This window comes from Ruditapes philippinarum, unplaced genomic scaffold, assembly GCF_026571515.1.
Source record: "Ruditapes philippinarum isolate M1 unplaced genomic scaffold, ASM2657151v2 ctg5986_1_1_1_1, whole genome shotgun sequence".
Taxonomy (NCBI): Eukaryota; Metazoa; Mollusca; class Bivalvia; order Venerida; family Veneridae; genus Ruditapes; species Ruditapes philippinarum.
In genome coordinates this window covers 1-25,551 of record NW_026857463.1, presented here as the reverse complement: position 1 = coordinate 25,551, position 25,551 = coordinate 1, and the positions used below count along the sequence as shown (strand labels likewise).

At 33.4% G+C, this 25,551-nt stretch overlaps 1 protein-coding gene across 1 annotated transcript; it reads left to right on the top strand.

The window, feature by feature from the left end:
* The first annotated feature begins 1,358 nt into the window (after positions 1-1,358).
* LOC132749841 (PCI domain-containing protein 2-like) lies at positions 1,359-21,262 on the top strand. The gene is made up of 14 exons (XM_060739751.1): positions 1,359-1,456; positions 2,453-2,494; positions 3,891-4,012; positions 4,642-4,707; positions 11,905-12,001; positions 12,373-12,476; positions 12,950-13,025; positions 13,623-13,717; positions 14,270-14,316; positions 15,468-15,568; positions 16,035-16,108; positions 17,010-17,135; positions 18,140-18,263; positions 19,696-21,262. The coding sequence occupies exons 1-14, from the start codon at positions 1,421-1,423 to the stop codon at positions 19,783-19,785; spliced, it is 1,200 nt and encodes a 399-aa protein (XP_060595734.1). The 5' UTR covers positions 1,359-1,420; the 3' UTR covers positions 19,786-21,262.
* Positions 21,263-25,551: the final 4,289 nt, after the last annotated feature.

The window sequence follows — 25,551 nt, the reverse complement described above, 5'->3', positions numbered from 1 at the left end:
ATTTACAAATTTAATTTATATCAATTTGTTTAAGTTCGATTTTGTTGGAAACTATAAGCTTATTGAAACACTCCCAAATTCATTCCTGGAACCAACCAATTCTTATGAATGAGTGTAAAGTTTGTTAATCATGGAAACACCAGCAGGTCCCTGACACCGGCTGACTGTGTTTGAACCCCCACAGCCAGCAAGATTGTTTTTGTATTATACAGCCGTTGTGGTGGCTGACTTTGAAATCACTTGCCCCTCACTGCTGTGGGTTAGAATCCCATCATGTAGTCTTAAGTTCTGTCACAGGAACAGTACTCCCTATACCTGCAGATGAGGGTGAAATCAGTAGCTACAGTAACTGTAGAATTTAATTCAGAATGATGTTTGCTGAACCATGATTAATAAATGTATGGTGTGCAAATTGTGCCAATACAAAAATATGTTTTAAATGGTAATACAAGCAAGAGAAAGGTCTATTATGACATGAGGTGGAAGGTTGGGTATGCTACCAGAAGAGGTGTCTGTTGAAAAGTGGCCTACAGACAAGAGAAGGGAAGTCTAGCATGTCTATTATTAAAGAAAGAGATGTTTAATATGTCAATTATGACACACAGAAGGGAAGTCTATTTTGACAATATAAAGGAGGTATAAAATAGTTATTATGACAATAGCTGACCTTTTCATTATGACAATAGAAGGGAGGTCTTAAATAATATTTTCTCTTTTGATAATACTCTCCTGCGCATCGGTCGAATGTTTCACTAACGGTCACTTCTTAGTGTGAGTGCATTCAGTAAGCTGCGAAGGGAGTGTATTTTATTATGACAATTAAATTATGTCACTACAGTCAATTATGATAATAGGAGGGATTTCAAATATTTCTATCATGCCAATAGATCTCGAAAATATGTCTGATATTAAAGTAAAATCCCTCTAATTAGACCACCAATGGGTCTGGACCAAGGTGGTCTTAATTGCAGGGTGGTCTCAGTTGTGGATATTCTTATCATTGCTTGTACATTTTATGACCATGGTCTATTTTAGCAGAGACATAGATAAGTTATCTATGTCTCTGATTTTAGTTATTTTGTATGAACAACTTGTATTATAACCTTCAAATACTGCACTATTAAAGTATTCAATAATATCTAATCTGATGAGAGCAGAACCACGGATTTATATTACAATAATATAAATCCGTGGCAGAACATAATTCTGTAGAAGATTAAATTATCATTGGATTAGTTTCAATATCATTTGATGAACATAATCAACATATCAATTTATCACAGCAATAGTTGTCTAATATGCTTGTTGTGACAAATCTAACATGTCTATTTTGACAATTATCAATTTAAGTGACGCATTTAGATCCCGTGAACCGCGTACTAAACTTTTGTTTAATGGCCGCCTCCATGAAATCAACAAAATGGCACAATGGAGTTTAAATCAATATTTTAATGTGGTACGATTACAATTACCCCATGGAATTGATTTAAAATAGAATGTTGCAGTATCTTCATCAGTTTTAATATACATATAGCGGTTTTTTATTGAAAATGTTGTCGATTTATTATCGAATTCGCGAAAAGAACGTTTCGGACCCAAAACAAATCGAACCAAAATGCAAAAAATTTGCATCCAGACGAACCTGATCTTCTTCTCCGAACTCTGTGCCCTTTTAATTGTTGAGTTTTAACGATAAATGTTTCCTTCGTTTGATAGTGCTTCATAGAACAGCGTTTGTAAAAGTAGTTATGACATTTATAATAAAGTGAATTTTAATGAAGCCAAATAAAGCTTGACACTGAGTATGTTAGTATTCATCCGTATCTTTTGTACAGAAATTAGAAACATTCTTTAGTCTCTATCGCTCCAGTCGAAGTTTCTAATTTCTGTAGAACAGCACGGATGATCACTAATATGAAATTAGGCAAAGCCTATGAACGGGGAAGTCGTTAAAAAAATCCTTTCATTCTTTCCGTTTTAAAGGTGCCATTCGATATTACATACACCGCTTCCGTTTTCACTCGGAACACTCGACGATTATTACTAATCCGAAAAGTTGAGATTTGTTCCGTTATCGGAATACCCCGCCTATTATCATTGACATACATTGTAAATAGCGGCGCCCGACTAGAACTGACACTGAAAATTTTATTGATAGGTATAGAATTCTATATATTTTTTAAATGTTTTTTATTTGATTTTCTTTTCAATATTCACGTGTAGTCTATAGCCGGGTAAGCCAAAGCCCGGACCCGCTTTGCGGGCCCGGTCTTTGACTTCCCCGTAATATATACATAGAATTTAAATGCCAGAAACTGATCTGTAAATTGAATTATTTATTTTCTATTTATTGATGATGCTCAAAACGTTATGCTGTCTTTGTGTTAGATAATTATATTTTAAATTACAAAAATTAGTGAACAAAAGTATATATTCTGACTGTCCTTTTCAGTTATATAACAGCTTACAGCAGTATGATGGAGAAAAGGCGGGGGTAAGGAGTTTTAATAATTGTCAATAATGAATAAAGTTTGTGGCGGCATGGCCGACAGGCCGAGTCAGGTTAACACATCAAACACATCAAATTAGTAATGTAATGATCAGTACAAAGTCATGGGTTCAAAACTTGTAAGGGGCATGTCGTTGTTTTCTTGAACAAGAAACTTTACAGTCACTGTTCAGTACTGGTTGGTTCCAAGAACGGATTCAAAATGTCTTTATACATGTAAGCTTATAGCTTCCTACACAATCAAATTGAAATTAATTCCGATAAACCAAAGAAAGTTTTTCTCTGTTTGGAAGATGCTTATTTAACCTTCTAAATTTAACCAATTACTTCATAAGCATTTTGTGAAAAAAGGCTGTTTTCATTGAAAAGTCTCCCGTTCAAATTGCTATAAAACTATAAAAACTGCTTCAAATGGCTATAAAACTATAAAAACTGCTTCAATACTAATCAAACTTGGCACAAATGTTGACTGGACCATTGCCTTTGTAACAACATGCCCAGCCTTAAATTTCCTGTTACCATGGCAACAAATGGACATCTCAAAATTGCCAAAAATCACTATTTTGCGTTGATTTTTTCCATCAAAATTGATTTCAAAGTGCTGCAACTTCTCAATGGATTGAGATAGAGTCAACTGCTTTTCAGCGTTGGTTACACGTTACCTTATGATCCATCTGGGGTCATTTTAGCCTCTCACAAGTCCAAAAATTTCTTGGCGATGAGGGGGACAACCCCCCCCCTTCAAAACCCCCCAAACAGAAGGAGGCACATCCTCCTTCTGGCAACCCCCTGATGTATCTTTTGATTTGGGAGCCGCGCCGAAAAAGTGGTCACTTTTTTAAACAACATTTCCCAAACAAAACAAGTGTTGGGGGCCTAAATAAAGCATTTTTTCACCATTTGAAACAACAAAAAAAGGGGGGGGGGTGAAAAAGATGTTAAAATGTGTGATGTATATTGGGTAATGGTTTAACAAGACTTATCCACCTTAAAGGCTCCCATTTTTGGATCCATCCTTTATCTGTTTTTGTGGATATCAAGCTTAAAATTTGAAGTTAAGTCAGCCAACATTTATATAGAGCCTGGTCATACTGTCTGATGTACAGATAGGTATTGGTGATAGATAGCACTTTCAGTTCCAGCAGATCAAGCTTTCTGTCCATTTTCAAGACAATTTTGCCTTTAATTTGGCAGTTTTTGCTTTGACCCTCTAATAAATCACATTTTATAGTCAAGTGTTTTTACTTTTCAGTGTTTACTGTATTGTATAACGTTTTATTTATGCTTTTTTGTTTGTAAATTATGATATTATGTATATTTTTCTTTGAAAAGTAACATAAAAACGAAGTGCTTATTATGTTGTTCTTGATTGATTATGTAGGAACTGCTAGGCTTCAACCATCCACATGTTGCAAATCCCAGGCTTCAACTTGAGAAGCCGGAATCAGCAGTCAGTCGTGTGTTTGAACCCCCATGGGAGGATGTAGTTGCTGCTCATTTAAGGTGAGGCAAAATATATTTCAGTCTTCAATGTTGGTTGGCATGTCAAGTTGTGTTAAATTCATATATTTAGGTTTGATTGTTTTAAACATTAGAAATTAAACATTTTAAGATAGTTTTAAGATGGGGTTCTCAGTAATGTGTTAAAATCTGTATTGTTTTTGCTATGACCCACTTATAATCACTTGCTTGTTGACAGATTATTTATAAGACAGGGTTCTAATTTTGCCATGAAATCTGTTGTTTTTGCTTCGACCCTCTTATAAGTCCCATTTTATAGAGTCAAGGGTTCTTTCTTTTCATTGTATCACTTAAATTATTTTCAGTTAAATAGTAAAATGTGTTTGCAGATCTAACTTTGACCCAATTTTGCTTTTTCTTTCCTAAGTGTATTGGAAATTGAAGTTTTAATTCTTGATTGTAAGTGTTCGGCTATTTCTTGTACATTATTTACAAGTAATCAGATGTTCACCAGTCAAATAACATCTGGAAATATATACATGTATATACGTTGTACAAGTGCATTCAATAACTTATAATAAATTGATGAATTTGTTGTAATTATAACTTGGTTTTTTCATATGTACATGTATTTTCATCATAATTTATGTACATATATTATATATTTTCAGATGTAGCTGGGCTGTAGCAAATGGTGATTTTGTTGAAGCTTACGATTGTCAGTCATTTATAGTGTTGTATCCTTTTGTCTAAATACAGTACAACCTCCATAGAGCCTTTGGGAGACCAAGATTTCAGTTGTTGCCAGTGATTTTCACCTGTATTTTACAGCCCAATAACGGCTGTTTCCTCTAGCCCAGAATTTTCCCCTACAAATGCTAATATTTTCCCCTGTGCACTTTCTTGCCAGAACCATGGCTTAATATCAGCTGACTTATATCAGCTAGTTGATAAATTAAATTGACTGAAAGACAGAAATATGTCCCTATAGATAGGCTCTGCTATGTGCCATGTATGTTTAATTCAATTGAAATTGAAAATTTTATAAAATATGTGGGTAAGTTCCATTCACAGTTGTGAGAATTTGATTTCATATTTGTCCCTTTTCTGATTTATCATGCTATATTTTCACCTTCAAAAAGGCACAGGTTGTTTTTAAAATTGAAAAAAAAATCACTGGCTGCTGAGAGGTGTTCCCTCCACAGTGGTTGAATTATTTTGAAGACTTACTTTGATACTGTTGTTGTAAAGAGGTGGTTTCTATACAGAGGGCTGTTCAGCATAGATTGTACTGTACTATCTAAATAAAGTGATTTTTATGGGTGACAGATTGCATGTTTTGTGGAAATTCAATGCTATTTGTTTTAACCTCCATTTTTGGGTTTCTGATTATTGTTGTTTTTTTTGTTGTTGTTTATTTTCTGTAATGTTATCCTCATATTTTTACTACATGTATTTATTCTTTAATGGTTAAAGTGTATATAGAGGATATTCAAGTTTTTTTCTATAAATACAGCATTTATTTTAATAGAGTGGAAATAAAATAAATATTTCATGAGTGGGCTTAGAAAATACTACCACAAGATGAAAATAAATCCTGTACATGCTATTTATAGAAATAACTTGAATTTTCTGTTTATTATTTACATTTTTCTCCTTTTAACATTACAAGAAATGATAAGCAATGGGAAATCACGCTCATTTAGTACAGGACGGGTAAGAAGCCAGACTCTTAGTAATAATACTCCGACAAAGAATCGAATAGAGAGTGAACATTCTAAAGTGTCGTCTGTGATTAATGTTGCTGAATTTAAATTACTGAAAGACACTTTATCACAGGTACAAACTGATGTTTTAAATATGAAACAGTCAGCTCTCGCTGCGGAAAAAGTTCGATCTGATCAAATGAAAATTATAAGCTCTACTGTAGAAAGCATTAAAAAAGATCTACATGAATGTAACAGATCGATAGCAAACTATATTCAAAACAGTTTGAAACCAACATCTAGTGACCAAGCTGTTGACATCAAACCGTTAGAGAATATGATAAAATCAACAGAAAGTCGGGTCAAACAGTTGGAAAACTTCTTAGATGAATCAAAGCTGTTAACAGTTGAAAAGTTAGCTACGGCATTTTATGGTGGTAAATCTGTATCTAATACTGACAATACAATTTTAAAAATGGCCCCTCAAAATTCAACGGAAGCTAAGTCGTGTAAGCGGAGAGCGGTCTCAAGCACACCACAACCAATGCCACCACCGCCAATGCCACCACCGTCGCTACCACCATTTCCACCCAGATATCCTCCACCACCGATAATGATGTGGCCACTTCCGGTTTCAAGACCTTACGCTAGCACACAACAATGCAAAATGCCGTCAACACCTATGGATTATAATAATGCAACAGTTGTTAACGACAGAGCTACGAACAGTTGTCTCTCAAAGGTGACGACTGACTCGTCATCTGGAGTAAGAAGTGATACCAGCGCCGGAAATTCTACACCTATGTCGATCCCTGTTCGAGTCACTTTTCACGAAGAATCTGTAGCGAAAGATTGCTTTATCAAAAAAGTACGCCGTAAGCCAAGGAAATTGTTTGTAGGCGGATACGGTACTTGTGTGTCTACGGACGATATATACAAAATCGTGCATGATAATGGAAGTGTTGTCAAAAATATTAGTATATTTCCATCAAAAAAGGTACTAAATAAAGTAATTGTTCGCTTGTGCGTTATTGACGATAAATCTTCCGATAGATTGTTACATGAAAATGTGTGGCCGCAGGGGGTCACGTGTAAGCAATGGTTACCACGTGACAAAATTAAGAGCGGGAATCGTAACAATACGAGGTCTACAAATGACAGATTACCTCCACGTTTTCGACGTGAACGCAGAAACGATAACAACATCCGCATGAGGCGGAATGAGAATATTGACTAAGTATGTACACAAATGTTCATCAGTGTTTACAACATGTATATGTTTTATATTGTCCTGAAAAACATTATTTCTTTATGTATGAATTTCAATTTATTTACATGGAATGTTACTGGAATCATGTCCAGTTCTTCGTATTTATGTGATGCATTACTGAAGTATAACGTTGATATATGTGGTATATCTGAACATTTTTTGACACCACAAAATGTGCATTTTCTAGATTCCTTAATATCAGATTACAGATTTACAGTGAAATGTGACAAAGACTTATTAGTACCTCACCAAAGAAGAGTAGGTAAAGGAGGTGTTGCGCTACTTTGGCATAAACGTTTGAATGATTATGTTACACCACTTCAAACGGACAGTGACCGTATTTGCGGCATTCAGTTGCAAACTTCACCTGGACAATATATGTTTTTGTTTCAGGTGTACTTGCCATGTAGTAATAATCCTGTTTCTATGTATTTAAATTGTATAGATGAGTTGTATAATTTGTGGCACATTTACTCCTGCAAAGGGTCAGTCCTGTTGTTGGGCGATTTTAACTCAAACATTATGATAGATTCAAAAATTACACGTGATAAATGCTTAAGACAGTTTTTCAATGATACGAATCTTGTCGCAATTAATACTTCGTCTATATGTTCAGGTCCTCAGATTTCCTATGTTTCATATGATAATATGTATCACTCTATGATTGACTATATATGTGTCCCTGTAGAAATTATTGATTGTGTAAGTTATTGTCATATTATGGATGACCATTGTCTAAATGTCTCAAGACATAGACCAATTATTGCCCAACTAATTTTACCTTGTGCAGATTTAAACAATGTATTGATAAAAGAAAAGTGTATCAATTGGAAAAAAGTAAATGAAGTAAACTTAAGACAATATAACACATTATTACAGAATGACTGTGATCTTGCAGAGTTGAGTTATTGTGACTTTGACCCAAGAGGCATTGATAATGCATTTGATTTAATCGTGTCAAAAGTGTATCAATATTCATCAAGGGCATTTCCGGTAAAAAATGTGCCGAATATTTGAAACCCTATTGGAATAGTGAATTAAAGGCTGCACAAAGTGAACAGTTGAAACTAAGAACGAAGTGGTGTAAAGAAGGTAGACCGCGAAATGACTCTCACCCGGCGTTTCATAATTACAAAAAAGCCAAATGTAATTTCCGTCGAATTCATAGGAAAGTTGTTAAGCAATATCTCATGAAACAGAACGAGGAGTTAGATCGAAATGCAGAACTGGACTCAGACACTTTTTGGAAAAAAATCAAGGCCAGACGAAAAAACACTGAATCTTCTTCGTTATGTGCTGGCATGAACTTTAATGGGTGTACAGTTAGAGATCGTAGTGAAATAACTCTAGGATGGGGAAATTATTTTAAATCATTGTATATGCCAACTTCGAATACGATGTTTGATGAAAATTGGAAGAATATCGTTGATCGGGAAATTCAGTCAACTGAAAATACCATCATTCCGGATCCGGATGTCGTCGTCTTGCCGGAAGTAGTGAATGATGCCATAAGTTTATGCCCAAGAGGAAAAGCGGGTGGAGATGACAATCTACAATATGAACACCTAATTTTGGCAAAAGAATTTATATCGCCTATTTTAGCTAACGTATACACATTTATGTTACGTCATGGATATGTCCCCGATAACATGAAACGAGGTGTAATTGTCACACTTCATAAAGGCTCAAACAAAAGAAAAGACAACCCTGATAACTACCGTGCAATTACATTGACTTCTGTAATAATGAAAGTTTTTGAAATGGTACTTTTAAAAAGATGTCAAGATAATATTCTAGAAACTATCAATGTACAACAGGGCGGCTTTCAAGATGGTTTAGGATGTTTAATGATGTCATTCGTTCTACGGGAAAGCATTTTCTTTGCAAGAGAGTATGGCTCTAGAGTGTATGTTTGTTTTATGGACGGCCGCAAAGCTTTTGACACTGTTTGGCATTCGGGGTTGCTGTTTAAACTTTTAAATGAGATTCGAATTGACTCAACTTCGTTTAGAGCGATCAAATCTATGTACTCAAACATGCAAAGTTGTGTGAAATATCAAGGTCTACGTTCTAAGTGGTTCGATGTTCTACAAGGTACAAGGCAGGGAGGCAAATGTTCGCCAATTTTCTATCTTGCGTACATAAATGGACTTATCAACGAATTACAGGGTAGTGGTTTAGGTATTTGTATGTACGGACTGGACCTGGACCCACAGTAGCAGACGACATGGTATTGATATCATTCTCTTCAAATGGTTTGCAGTCTATGTTGGATATTTGTTATTCATACGCAAGTCGTTGGAGATTCCAATACAATGCTAACAAGTGTTCGGTGATAGTATTCAATGAACGCCAACCTGATAGTAAAATACGACATTATATGCTCGGTGACAATTATGTTAATCAAGGAGATAGTTATGTACATCTCGGCATAAAATGTGACTCTTTTCTCTCTACGAAATCCTGTATTGCAGATGCATGTAATAAACTAAGGGGGACTTTTTTGAATATATGTAATAGTGGAGTTCATCCAGATGGATTAAATCCGGTTTCTTCTAAGATATTGTATAATTCAATAGTCATTCCGAAGAGTTTATACGGATGTGAGCTTTGGAGTAGCATTTCAGACACTGACATGATAAAATTAGAAAGATCACACAGATTTTGTATAAAATACATGCAGTCCTTACATATAAGTATAAGTACAGACTTTGCCTTAAGTACTTTAAATCTAAGTGCTTTAGAAAAAATAATTGAACATAGGAAGTTACAGTTTCTTGGTCAGTTATGTCGGCTTTCTAACCGATATTTAGCAAAGAATGTGTTTAACAACAGACTTATTAGATTTATGAAGTTTGATGCTTGTTATCTGGGATTCATTCCTGATATATTCAGACTCTTGCAAAAGTATAATCTGTCTCATGTACTCCAGATCTATCTAAATGAAGGGACATTTCCTTCAAAATATGTGTGGAAGCGAACATTGTTACAACATGTAATTAACCCTGATGTTCAAAACAGATATCTAAGACTTGTAGAACAGGATGAATTTTCGTTATTGTGCGAAATTTTGAAACCGAACAGTCACTGCTTATTATGGCAAACTGCTAGAGGAAATTCATATATGACAATGCTCTGTAAAAAATTGATAGCTATCACTGGAAAAATATACTCTGCGAATTATTTACAGACGTGTTCAAAATGTTCATGTGTGTCAGATGATATTATTGTACATTTTATTATCTTCTGTAATGCAAATGAAAATTTACGGAGTGCCATGTTAAATCGTTTCATCACAGTGTTTGGGCTACGTCTATTCGCAAATCTAAGGTCGCAGAGCCCTCGTGAACAATGTATCACTTTGCTCAGATCGGCAATAATGATATGTAATAACGCTTTCTTGAATTGTTGGCTAGTGAGGTATATCAATGCCATGGTACCCCAAACATTAACTTAGGTTCTATAGTGAAACTATGTGACAACCTATAATATATTATATTTTAGGTATGCTGTAATTGCAAATTGTACTTTTAGCTTTGCCTCTGTTTGCCTTAAGTCTCAAACTTAGTTTGTAGTTACGCAATTTTTTTCCTTATAATGTTAGAGTTTACAATGTGCTATGAGTGCACACATGTAGTCTGATTTATTTTTGCGTCTGTATTGTTATGCCTTAAAATTGACGATGTATGCTTATATAAACTTAAATGTCATTGTCACAAACAGATAAACGATCTTGCATTTATGATTTTGCTATATTAAGTTTCTTTTTCTGATATACATTAATTTTTTTCATATAAAGAAATATCTCAGACATCCCATCCTTTTGCTGTCCAGCTTAATGTTTTCGTTTCGTACTTAAGCAGGCTGTTGTTAAAGGTATTACTATATTGACGCTATTTTTGTTTGTTTCAGTCTATTAAGTTTCGATCAATAATTTCGAAATAGACTGTTCTATCAAATAAAACTTTGCATTTACCACCAAAAAGTAGTATCTCTTATGTTCTCACTTATCTTCAATATTTTGACTATTATTATTGTAGAGTTATATTAAATGTTACCCTGGTATAGGTAGCACAAATGTAACTAAATAAATATTCTACTAATTAATGAAATCTTACTTCAGTCCGTAGTCTTTGGCCTCTTTACTGACACTAAATATTTGCATTTGTTAAATATGTGTACGTGTTATCAAAATACATTTGTGAACTCTCAAAAATTAGTACAATGTTATTGATATTTGACTAGTTTGTTGACATACTACTGTATTATGTTTGTTGAATTGTCATAATTTTGTATATATGTGTGATATTTATATGTATGCTTGTTCTGCTCTTCATTCAATGGAGGAATAAAAGATATATATAAGATATATATATAGAGGATATTCAAGTTTTTTTCTATAAATACAGCATTTATTTTAATAGAGTGGAAATAAAATAAATATTTCATGAGTGGGCTTAGAAAATACTACCACAAGATGAAAATAAATCCTGTACATGCTATTTATAGAAATAACTTGAATTTTCTGTTTATTATTTACATTTTTCTCCTTTTAACATTACAATTTGACAGACTTTCACTTAGATTTTATGTATTGGCTGAATTTAGAAGAAATATATTTCACTGCAGCAAAAAAATGTTTTTACAGTTAAAATACAGAAAATGAAAATATGCATTTTATTTCATCAATATTTCTCATATTTCAATTATAAGTATATAATAAAAAGTTATATTTGGATATCTGTTACAACTTAATAAAATTTGTTTCTTGGTAAAAAAATTATACCATGGTACATGTACCTATATTGAAAGGATAATGTTTGTAAAATTCTATTGAAGATGTGTTGTCGGAATTCTAATTTTATCAGCAGAACTTGTAAGTGATATGATTTAAAAAAAAAACAAATCCAGCTATATTGAAGGTTACATCACTAAATATTGTCCTTAACATTTGTCAGATCATTTTCAAAGATATTTCAGAGTCAAAAAGATGAGAACTGGTCTCTGCCTCTTTTGTTTGCTATATGTTTAGATCTGAGACTGTTTGCCAATAAGGTATGATTTTATTTTACACCTACACATTTAGATATATGATTCTTTTTGGTAATCTTGGGAATAAAAACAGTTTTGTAAACAAATTAATTGATTTTTATAAGAAATGGTTTTATAAACATTTTATGACAAAACAAATTCAAATAAACAAATTCTACAACCTAATTTGGTAGCAATAACTTGTTTTCCCATCCATTTATTTATTGTCTGTAATGAAGAGATTTTTAATGAAGAGATTTTAAATATGTCAACTTTTCTGTATATAGAAATAGTTAAAAATTTTAAGGTCTTGTTTTAAATATTTGTCAGCTATTATGTACATGTATATGGAAATGTTCGAAAATTTAAGTACATGATTTTATCCTTCTACACAGGCTGATCAGCAGGCTGTGAGACAAGGAAAGGGAAAATATGGCGAGAGATTAGAAAAGGCCGCTGATACTCTCATGGGATGTTTCCGAGTTTGCGCCAGTGACAAGTATGTTAATTATTCATGTATATTTATTTTGATTACATATTCCTTGATGCTCCGGATTACGACAGTTAGCCACATTGAGTTTACCAGAGCGCATTGTTCCTGAGCAGGCTGTCAGGCAGTTTAACAGCACTTGCTGCCTTCACTTTCGCAAGGAACCGAAACTTATCGGAGCATATCATATCAGAGCAGAGGTACAGTGCAAATGACTGTAAAAAAGATTTCATGATCAATCACAACGAAAGTGACCTGCGCCGTCTGGGAATCAAACCTGGGTCGCCCGATTCACAGTCCAACTCTTTACCTTTTGAGCTACCTGGACGGCTACTGGCTTAACCAAAATCAAATGTGTGTGTAGACCCATCCTAGACCTATGCAAATATGTAAAAAAAAAGATTTTGATGAACATTTTTACGCCAAAGTTGGCCATAAGTGAACCAAACCCTTGATTCAAAATAATTTTGTTAAATTTTCAGCCGGGCAGCTATTGAAGATACTAAGAAATGGGGGATGTTGAATCTTGTAAATCAATTGTTTAAGATTTACTTTAAGGTAAGATAAATAGCATTATAGTGTAAAAATTTATTTACTTAGTTTAAGTACATTAATAATATTTTCATTATCAATTATTAGGCATCACCATTATAATAGTCAATCTCTTAAAATATAGTACTAATTCAGCTCAAATTAAAAATAAAAAAAGACAGCACAATGTTACTTTAAAGATATACTATGCTCATTTTTGAGTAAAATAATTTTATCACAGAAATTTATTGAAATCTATGAAATTCTTACTGAATATGTCTATTTTGAATAAAATAATGTACAAACTATGTATGGGAAGCTGCATTCCCTAATACAGATTAAGTATAGTTGGTCCTTTCTTTTAAAAAAAAATACCAGTTTTTTTTAATGACACTATGACACTATATATTCATATTTTGGCCTCCTATAGTGTGTAGAGTTTAAAACATACCATATCTACTTTGTGTGAAGTCAGAACATGTTGATTATATATTTACAAAGAAATAGTGTAGCAATTTTCAATATTTTCAAATATCAATTTGAGCATAATATATGTTTAAATAAAGTTCTAAGACAAAATGGAAATGCATGTATACTGGAATCTTGTTAATGTTTTTTTTACAGATAAACAAACTGCATCTGTGTAAGCCATTGATTCGTGCAATAGATAGTTTACCAATGAAAGACAAATTTAGCCTGTCTCACCTTATAACATTTAGGTAAAACTTTGTGTTTGTAAATAATCTAATATATATATTACATTGGTTCATGCTTTTGTATTTGTAATGCATATTATTTCATAATCTCAATATATCTACTGCAAGACGACTGATTTTACAAACTGACATTACATAGATGTCAGCGAAGGGCGATCGTCATATATATTATAAAAAGCCCAGGCACACAATTTTCTTGGCTAATTATCTCAGAACTAAATCTGTCTTACCATTTTAACAATAAAAATGCTTTGAAGTACCGGTATATTTATGTTTTCTGCTGTTTACAAAAGTTTTATTAGAATTTTTAAAAAGAATAATTCTATTATATCTGTATGAAATAGATATGTAAGTAAATTTCCAATAAAGCATATGGCACATGCACAAAATTATATTTTGCTGCAGAACATTTTATTCTGTTTATATACAATATTCATGTGTAGCAGATTCTCTCCATTCTACAACTTTATATATATTTAGTCAAGAATGCTTTCCTTTGACAGGTCTTATTTGATAATGCTTTGATAATTTGAGAAATTACATTTCAATTTGCAGATATTATGTGGGACAAAAAGCCATGTTTGATGGTGATTTTAAGAAAGGTAAATAGTTGACATAATATTTAACTTCATCCATATAGCCACAAATTGCAAAAATGATTTTCTTAGAAGTAATGTTTTGTTGTTTTGTAAAAATGAAAATAATTAAGCATTACCTATAGCTGCAAGACATCTTAGTATATAAATCACAACAGGCCTGTCTAGTTTTGATATTAAAAACAGCTTTGTTGATGTTTTAATTACAAGTCATGGGGTGTCTGTGGACCAAAGGTTTAGGTAGTTGACTTAAAACCATTTGCCCCCACTCCTGTGGGCTCAAATACTGCCAGGAACTTTGGATTATTTCATGTGAGAAAGCTTTTCAGCTAGCTTTTTTCTACACAGGTGTTTTTGCCTGAAATAATGCAAAGGGCAATTGATTTCTTCCTCCCCACGTAAAACTGGAAAGTCTACATATGACTTAACAATATTGCTGCAAGGTGAAACCCAACCTAAAATAAGAGAAATAATCTTTACAAATGAGCTTTTATGCATTTGCTTTTAAATGTGTAAGACATTTTGCTGTTAAAGAAGCATGCCTTCAAGTTCATGCCAATTTTTATGAACATTAAGAAATGCCGAATTTTATCGAATGAAGGAGCAAATTGATTACAGCTAGTCTGGGGCCATTGGTATCCTCAAAAAATTTCTTGACACTGTTTGGTAAATGTGTGCATGCAACTTCATATATAACCTCATTTCAGATCCTCCATCAAAGATGTTTATTTTAAACTTCACGTTTATCTTCAGGATTTTAATTTGAAGGTCACTTTCCAAGATGCCAATTATAGCCCTTTGTAAACTTCAGAAAAATTGTGTTTAACAAAAGGTATTCTCAAGAAACTTCTCTAGTTCCATCTTGGGTTGAGAGACAATTGATCTCAAGACATTTAGTCTAATGGTCATTTGTCTCTCACCCCTGGTAATCCTGTCCAATGTGGGATTAGCTGTAAGTTGCATGTAGAGGAATTGGTAATGACTGGTTAGTTATCCGCAAGATGCAACCAAATAAAAATATGTGAAAATGGGAGTAAAAACCAGATAAACAAGGAAACCCTACAAATGAATTCTTTGTTATAATTATAATGATGATAATGATTTTAAAAGAAATTTTCATGTGAATGTAGACTTATTTTACCTTCATGTATTTGCAGCTGAAGAGTATCTGAGTTTTGCTTTTGAACATTGCCATAGAGAAAGTACCAAAAATAAGAGATTGATTCTACAGTTTCTGGTTCCAGTTAAAATGTTGCTGGTAGTTATTATACTTTGGCTTTGTTTACATATTTTATTATGATATTGGTGCTGATAGTTATTTTAGATAATGAGAGCTAAAAGTTTGGAGACTTTAAAGTTGCTTTATGCTCAAAGAAACAAAAGCTACAAATATTTTTCCAGTATTAAAGACTTGAATGTTTTAGTAAAAACAATGTTGATTAATTGATAAGTTTATTTAGAACTAATTTATCTGCTCATTTCCGGGTCTCCATGATGCTGTTGTTCATGGTAACTTTTGATGTTACTTTTTGGATCTTTTTGGGATAATACACAATTTGTGTCAATATTAGGTAGTGATGTCAGAAAAATGAGCTTTTATTTAGATGAAATCATTGTTTTTACATGCATTTGAAAGATTATCGCAAATTTTTTGCAAATTATGTTTTTTTAATGAGATATTCTTTAAAGAAAATGATAGATATATATGTCATGACATATTTTAGGGACAGATGCCAAAATCTGAGTTACTGAGGAAATATGATCTCTTAGCCTTTTTAGAAGTGTCAGAGGCAGTCGGGTAAGATTTGTTTATCTTTTATGTTATTGTAATTTAATATGCTTTTTGAAATGTTTGATAAAACTTATAGATGCCTATTTCACTGTCCATGATTTATGTACGTATAGCTTTTAGACAGAAAATAACCTCTTTGAGAGCTTTACAAATAGGAAAGTTTTATTAAGGTTATGAAGTACTGTTTATGTATAATTCCTTTAATAAATTGATACAATGCTTGCAAGATTCATCTGCAGAACCACAAAATTAATTTGCAACATCAGACATACCTTTTGGATCGTTATTGTTAATCACTTACAAGATCTATAACTCTTTTTATGAAATTTTCACTTTTGTGAATTTCCCTATTTCCCAGGGCTTTGTTTGAGAATAGTTAAGTATGCTATCATACTGGCATCTCTTTTGTTTTTTGTTGTTAGATTATAAGAATGATATATATGCTGATTTATCTTTAAGTTTATCATCTAGAGCTGTCATTGATTCAGTGCAAAGTATATCAACAACATATCGATATAGGATGACAAATATTAACGATACATCAATATATTGATAATTTCCTCTAATTACTTGTCTGTCATTCACTTTCATACCTGTTTAAACAGTAAAGTACATGTTCAGTTCACTGTCTTGTTTATAAATGCCCATGTATTTCCTGACCATTTTTTGTCATCATTGCTATGAAATTTTTCCATTATGTAACCAGAACATAGTGTTAGACATGTATACCTGCTTCTGTATATGCTGTGGGTGAATGTTTGTAATTAGACATTCAATATTGTTTCTATCGATTAGAGCTCTAATATAATCATGACAATAAACCCGTTGATAAATGTTTATTATATTATAATTATTTTTATTTCAAAATGTAATAACTAAATGTTGTCTTATTACTTTGTATTTCTAGGTCAGGTAATATTCGTCAACTGAATGCAGTGATGGAGAAACACGAACACTATTTCATCAAGTGTGGAATTTATCTTATCCTTGAAAAACTGAAGATTATTGCCTACAGAAATTTGTTCAAAAAAGTGTATGTATAAAATCTTCATTACATTTGTTGGTTTAAACATATATTGTATAATTATTTAAGATTGATTGCGAAACAAGTTCATGCAACTTATATTTATGACTTTCGAGTCCGCTTCCTGAAACCAACTGGTACAGGTGACATATGAATACATGAAGAAACATGGTTGTGACCTGATTAGGCCTTGAACCCATGATTCTGGGTTGAAAGACATCTTAACCACTAGTCCACTGTTCCCCTTTAATTACATTATTACATTTGTTATATACATGTATTTGGTGCTCTCGGAATGTTATCTAATATCTAATTGATCGAAAAAATATATTTAATGAACATGCTCATGTATCAAAGTAAGATGGCCCAGTGGTAACAAGGTCTGACTGCAATTACAGGGGTCACAAGTTTGACGCCCTGCCACACCAACTAAAATTACTAACAAGTCTTTATGATGAGACATTTCTTTAAAAAACGAGGTTCTGTGCAATCGTGTAATGTTAAAAAACCAGTTTAGACAAGATGTCATAATTTTTGTTGGGCAATATCTTATATAATGTTATACAGATCTATCATTGTCTGGTTGTCCCATTGTCATGCAATTTGCCTTAAGAGCAATTTGTGTTGACTACTTCCAAAAGGATAACTACTACAGCCACTTGTGGCAAATATTATGTACAAATTGGCATCAGAAGACTTCCTCCATCAGAAAAACTGGAATACAACTTTAAGATCTTCACAGTAATGATTTGACTTGACTTAAAAAGAGAAATAAATTTTAACCTTTAACCTGCACAATTTGTGACATCGATTCACCCAGCTTTCATTATGGAACGTGCTTTTAAAAAATTTGAGGGATTTCAAAATCAAAATGCAAAAGTTGAGCTACCAACAGTATAGAGCCTGGTGAGATAGCAAGGATGTGCATTTGGCCTGGCTCTATACTTTTAGCAATGTCTAATTACTTTTAGTATCAGCATGTTATGATTTGAGAATTCATATTTATTTGACAGATATTTGATAAAGAAAACTCACCAGTTGCCTATACAGTCATTTACGAGAGCTTTACAGTGGATGGAGGTAGAAGAAATAGACGATGATGAAACAGCATGTATTGTAGCCAATCTTATATGTGATGTAAGTTGTCATTGGTCGTTGATACAAGGGCTGTCTCAAAATTCCTTGGCAAATTGTATAGATTTCTTTTTAGTACTTTAGTACGTAAAGATTCACATTTAATTTCTATATACACATGTATTAAAAATGCAAGTTCTTTTGTATAATGTCTTTGATGTTGGACATGTGGCAGAATTCACATACTTTGTCATCATTTTTACATCAACATTTTGTTATTCATTGAAATATTTTTGATTTTCTATGAAATTTTGTAACAATGTTTCAATTGTATACTGGTTGGGGACCACCAAAACCGGACTACCACCAAACCCGGACGGCCCCGAAAATGCTTAATTTAGTATTTTCTTTGTTCAGTGGTTGTCAGTCACTTTTTTATCAACAATAAGTGCATGTTTCTTTTAAAATTAAGTAAATGAATTTATTTCAACCTCCGTAAATTGTAATATTTTAATGTCTATTTCAAGAATGTTAACGTTGAAATTCGGGGGTCAATAAAGCAATTCCTGACCTCATATACCAGCTATAATCATTTGCAGGGTGAATAATAGAATATCCAAAACTTCAGCATTTGTTGCTGACATATTGTATATAATGTTACAAATTAAAACTCAAAACACACAGGCTTTTATCTGAATTAAATCACATCATGTACATATCTGTCCTGACAGATGGTACTGTAGTGTAGACAATTTAGGTCATTTTGATACCCATCTTGTCGAGCCTCAGATACAAGTGTCAATACAATCAGAAATAAACAAACTAGTTTATTAGTTAGGAGTAGAACCTAGCTGAACTGTGTCAATTTTTTTGGTCTATTGGTTAAAAATTATGAAATCTGTACGGAAAAATGTTCCAAAAGTGTCCGGTTGATGGTCCCCAACCAGTATGTTTGTAACATACTAAAATCTATAATTTGTTCCTATTAAATTTACCTTTTGAACAGACTGGCACAGAATTTGGAACAGCCCTTGTAGGTCAAGAGATATTGATATATTATAGATATATATCATTACAACCTCTACAGAGAGCAACACTCTTTGGTAGATAAAGATTTTGGTTGTTGGTGAAACGTGATACATATTGTTTACTCTTATTATACAAAAATGATGCTATTGCTTCATACAGGTTACTACTCTACAGAGGGCCCCTTATTTTCTGTTGGTTTAAACATATTTATTTAAGCTCGATTGCGTAACAAGTTCTTGCAACTTATATTAATCACTTTCGAGTCCGCTTCCTGGAACCAACCAGTACTGGTGTCATACGAAGAAACATGGTCGTGACCCGAGTAGGGCTTGAACCCATGATCTCTGGGTTGAGAGGCAGACACCTTAACCACTAGGCCACCGCTCCCCCTTATTTTCTGTTAAAGAAGAGTTTGTCTATACAGTTATACCATACATTACATGTGACATACCTCATATATTTTCAGAACAAAATAAAGGGATACATTTCCTATCAGCATCAGAAGTTGGTTGTCAGTAAACAGAATCCATTCCCACAGCTGTCAACAGTTATATAGAACTACTGCACGTGTCTTGATACTTCAAATATGTGTACATACAATCATAGACCAAGCTGACTGTTGATGTATATAGTGGCATGACTTTATGTTGGATGTGGATTGACCAGGTCAATCTTGACCACGCAGACTGTTTCTGTACATATTGGCATGACTACTATTGGATTAAACTCACTACAGTGTTGGAACAGTACCTCTAGACGCTTGCAGAAATCATGATCACAAAATAGACAAATTTATTAATTTCTTTTCGCCGATTCTTACATTTTTCATTTATTATCGTATATAAATCGGTGTGAAGAGATGAATAAGACCTTTAAAATTCATTCTGTTGGATGAAAATGCGAAATTTTAGCATTAAATCATTCAAGCGCCTTGTCTGGTATATACTGGAATATGGTATTTAGTGTGGTGCTCCAATCCTTTTTTTAGTCTCAGTCAACTTCTATTTTGATGGACCTCTATGATCATTGACCAAGCTGACTGTTTCTGTACATAGTGGCATGATTTCTATTGGATATTGATGGACCTTGTCACCTGCTACAGACAATCTGATGTACTCTTACAGTGACTTTGAACCATTTCAGAGCCGACTGCATATGTTTTATGATGACAAATTGTACAGCTAACCATCAAGCTTATTATAATCTGTAAATAGTGAAGTGACAAATATTGATAGTCAATAACCCTTGTAGTGACACATTCTGGTACAGTGGCTCTGGAACTTGTCACACATAGTGTTTTATATTGATGATTTTTCTGAGCTTGTCTGCTATTAGTATGTTTACAAGCTGATGTATGTGTACTTTGGGCCATATGTGTTCATATTTTTAAAATAAGTATAATAAGTTCTTATCTAAATTAAATTAGAAATGGCTAAATAAGAAACCATACAAGAACAGTGAGTTAAGATTTTCAATTTTATCCTGGATCTACTGGTTTTTAACTTATGATTAATTGTATCAGATGGAAAAGTGTATGTTTGGAAGAACTGTTCAATTGTGTCATAAATAAATTATTCATGTATAACATTAATTAATGTGAACAAGTATGTATTAAGTCAATGGATGTAAAGAATGAATAAAATAACAAATAATGTGCGAGTGATCTTGCTGTAATTGTAGATTTTTTTGTTTATTACAAATGCATTTCCTATACATGTAACATCAATATATTGTACAATTCAGATAAAATATAATTGTAGATTTAATAGGACAGTAGTATAAAGGGAAGAGTTACCTATGCCTTCGCCTTCGACAATATCTTATTGGGGGTTGAATCTGTAACTGAAACATTTTGTTAATTGTAAACTATTGATGTACCTAAAAGAAGATATAATGTCAAATTTGTTTGAATTTCTATATAATAAGAAATTTGGGAGAGTTAATACTTAGGGAAAAGTTTAGTCAGGTGAATTTCTTGTAATATTAGATGTTGTAGAAAATACGAAGAAATGAAAAAACAACTAGAAAAAGAAGTTTGTCTTATTAGCTCACCTGAGCTGAAGTGCTCACAGCAAGCTTTTGTGGTCACCTTATGACCATTGTGCACCTTAAACTTTTCCTTTAAAAGCAGGAATATTCATTGCATGTAGTCATATCAAAGTTGTTTAAACAAGTCCATTCCATGTAGAATTGTGGGTGTCATGACAGTTGAAAGCAAATCCTGATTTTTTTTAGCTTAGAGCTATGATAAACAAGACCTAGAGCTTTGATATGCAAGGTCTAGAGCTTTCATATACAAGGCATAGAGCTTCGATATGCAAGACCTAGAACTCTGATATGCAAGGCCTAGAGCTTTGATATGAAAGGCCTAGAACTCTGATATGCAAGGCCTAGAGTTTTGCTATAAAAGGTCTGGAACTCTGATATGCAAGGCCTAGAACTCTGATATGCAAGGCCTAGAGCTTCAATATGCAAGGCCTGGAACTCTGATATGCAAAGCATAGAACTCTAATATGCAAGGCCTAGAGCTTTGATATGCAAGGCCTAGAGCTTCAATATGCAAGGCCTGGAACTCTGATATGCAAGGCCTAGAGCTTTGATATGCAAGGTCTAAAGCTTTTCTTATGCAATGTCTAGCACTCTGATATACAAGACCTAGAACTCTGATACGCAAGGCCTAGAACTCTGATATGCAAGGCCTAGAGCTTCAATATGCAAGGCCTGGAAGTCTGATATGCAAGGCATAAAACTCTAATATGCAAGGCCTAGAGCTTTGATATGCAATGTCTAGCACTCTGATATACAAGACCTAGAACTCTGATACGCAAGGCCAAGAACTCTGATATGCAAGGCCTAAAACTCTGATATGCAAGGCCTAGAACTCTGATATGCAAGGCTTAGAGCTTCGATATGCAAGGCTTAGAGCTTTCATATACGATGTCTAGAACTCTGATATGCAAGGCCTAGAACTCTGATATGCAAGGCCTAGAACTTTGATATGCAAGGCCTAGAACTCTGATATGCAAGGCTTAGAGCTTCGATATGCAATGCCTAGAACTCTGATATGCAAGGCCTAGAGCTTCGATATTTGGTATGTAGCATTGTCTTATTGACCTATACAAGTCATGACCCTGGGGTCAAAATTGGTATCATCTAAGGGGTCACTTGATAAAGCAGTCTCATATTGGAAAATAAAATTTAAAAATCTCCTCCTTTGTAGCTGCAAGCACTAAGACTCAGATTTTTGGTGTGTAGCACTGTTTACTGTACAATTTGTTCAAATCTTGGCCATAGGCTCTAAATTGGTCTACTCCAGGGATCACTTGATTATGCATAGTGCCATTTAGGAAAACTTGAAAATATTTTGTCCAGAGCTAACATATATAGTGTGTAAAATTGTCTGATAGACCATTACATAGTTTGTTCCAATCAGGACACTGGAGTATTTTGTGTTTTCATTGACTAATTTACAGATCTTTCCTATAATTGAAAGGCTGAGAGCTTAAAATATTTTGTTTGAAGTATTTTATAGTGGACCTTACCCAAGACCCTGGTCCAGTGTTCACAAAGATTTAAAGTAGGGCTCAAATTAAAAAAAAAAAACTCAAATATTCTCCATTGATGATCCTTATAGATTAAATATTAACTTGATAAAATTGGACTTGAAATAGCATGTTTATGAATTTTTAGAATAAATATATTGTTATTTTCGCAAGATATGGGCATTTTACAGTTGATCCAAATATTAATCTTCATCTATTTTGATCCTATTATTAAATGACGTCATCATGAGCGTGCCATTGTACAGCACGCGACTCATCTGGCACCCCCAAGCCAGATGAAATTTCCGGCATGGGTAAAACTCACGGAAACGCCAGTCTGATATGCAAGAATCTATATTCTAACAGTAGGTTGTTTCCCGTATAGAATGCTATTTTTATTATGGGGCACCTTATGGGTGTTTAGAATAATTTTACAGAATTTCTTTTATATATTTTCGTACTTGAAATTAATGTGTTATGGATTCATAAATGCAATAACACTCGTGGTACAAGCATACAATATGTCCGTGAAATGTAAAAAGTCTAGTTTTGACCAATGACCGTTGATTAACAAGTTTTCTTTTTTTTCTTTCTTTTTTTTTTCTTTTGTTGTACAAATGTTCACATCAAAAATGTCTGTATTCAAATAGACATTAAAATACCTATCATACAGTTGTTTGACCGGTTCCGACACAGGTTTTCAACTTTTGCTGTCTGCATACAAATTAACAAATTGTTTCAAGACCCAATGTACTTGCTAGTAGATATTTGATTCCACTTCAAACCTTTCTTTTCTAATAAGAATACCGCTTCATTTAACCTGATTGTTTTCACCAGTTCCGGAGGTTTACCAGTTCCTGTGCACATAACAAACCATTTGTAATATTACCAACAAACCATTTGTAATATTAACAAGATTGCATTTGAGAAAAATGCTATGCCACCGCATTAATACAACACTAAGCCTTGTACCTTCAGACAATAAGATTTTTTGATTTTTTTTACTATATATATACCAGACAATGCCTTATGCAAAATATCTAAGCTCTAGGCCTTTTGGGTCTTTACAAGAAGGTATTTTAAGGTTTTGCTATATGTACATATAGTGAAAACCAATGACCCCCGGGGCGGGGCCGATTTTGAAATATATATATATATATATTGAAAATCAATGACCCCTGGGGCAAAGGCAATTTTGACCCCAGGGCTATAATTTAAACAATCTTGCTAGAAGTTCACTACATAATGTTCATGCAAAATATCTAACCTCTAGCATTTGTCAATTACTAGAAGAATTTTTTTTAAGTTTTTACTACATGTATAAGTTTTTACTATATACAAATAAGGAAAACCAATGACCCCTGGGGCGGGGCCGATTCTGATCCCAGGGCTATAATTTGAATAATCTGGGTAGAGGTCTACCAGAAAATGCCTTATGCAAAATATCTAAGCTCTAGGCCTTTTGGGTCTTTACAAGAAGGTATTTTAAGTTTTTGCTATATGTACATATAGTGAAAATCAATGACCCCCGGGGCGGGGCCGATTTTGACCCCAGGTCTATAATTTGAACAATCTTGGTAAGGGTCTACCAGACAATGCCTTATGCAAAATATCTAAGCTCTAGGCCTTTTTGGGTCTTTACAAGAAGGTATTTTAAGGTTTTGCTATATGTACATATAGTGAAAATCAATGACCCCCGGGGCGGGGCCGATTTTGACCCCAGGGCTATAATTTGAACAATCTTGGTAGAGGTCTACCAGACAATGCCTTATGCAAAATATCTAAGCTCTAGGCCTTTTGGGTCTTTACAAGATGATTTTTTAAATTTATTCTTATAATTCCTTTTGGTTGCCATGGCAACCAGATTTCTGTATGGAATGAAATTCTTTGAACAACTTTGGAAGCCCTTCACCCAAGGATCAATCCTGCCAAGTTTGGTTGAAATTGGACTAGTGGTTTTTCACAAGAAGATTTTTTAAGTTCACTATATAATCTATATAACACACACACACACACACACACAAACAAACACACAGGTGAATCGCTATATGCCACCGCATCGCAGATGCTGCGGTGGCATAAAAACCTACGAAGAGTACAAGAATAATTACAGACCTGCCTTTGAACAATCTTATCATTAAATTGCGTATACACGACAGTTTTACTAAACTTACGTGGTTCAGTTATGGCCGAGGGGAGTTCAATACTACCTGAAAACGACGGCGATATGTTTTGAAAAAAAAAATAACATGAGTTTTGTTAGATATACTCTTGCGAACAAAATACAAGTTGTAAGGCAGATTCAATATATAAACTGTGTCCTTTTCTTTCAGTTTACATATAATATGTAACGATATACCAATAAGATTGGCGAGATGAAATTTAGCATTTTTGCCTAATGTGGATTTAATAATCAGACGAAAATTATAAGAAGCTGAAATAGAATGATGATTTAATTATTTCTTTGTTAATGTCAATAAACTACAAGACCATTGAACATTTTCTATATTTTCTATATTTATTGTCGGTTACGCGAATAGCTCGCTTGATTGTTCGGAACTGGTCAGTGCGCCGGAACCGGTCTGATAATAATCTCGGTAAAAATCACTGCAGATGTCATATTAAGTCTACCAGGATTTCTGAATTATTAAAACCCTAAATAAAGCAATATTATTTGTCTAAAGAGGCCTTCTAAAAAGGTCTTATATAATAACAAAAAACATTCGATACCGATTTATAAACCCGCAAAATCAATAATTTAAAAAAAGTGTCGGAATTTT

Coding starts and splice junctions, on each gene's coding strand:
- LOC132749841 (XM_060739751.1), top strand. CDS start 1,421: ATGGCACAATGGAGTTTAAATCAATATTTTAATGTG. Junction 15,569..16,034: donor TTCCAGTTAAAATGTTGCTG/GTAGTTATTATA, acceptor GACATATTTTAG/GGACAGATGCCAAAATCTGA. Junction 17,136..18,139: donor AGAAATTTGTTCAAAAAAGT/GTATGTATAAAA, acceptor TTTATTTGACAG/ATATTTGATAAAGAAAACTC.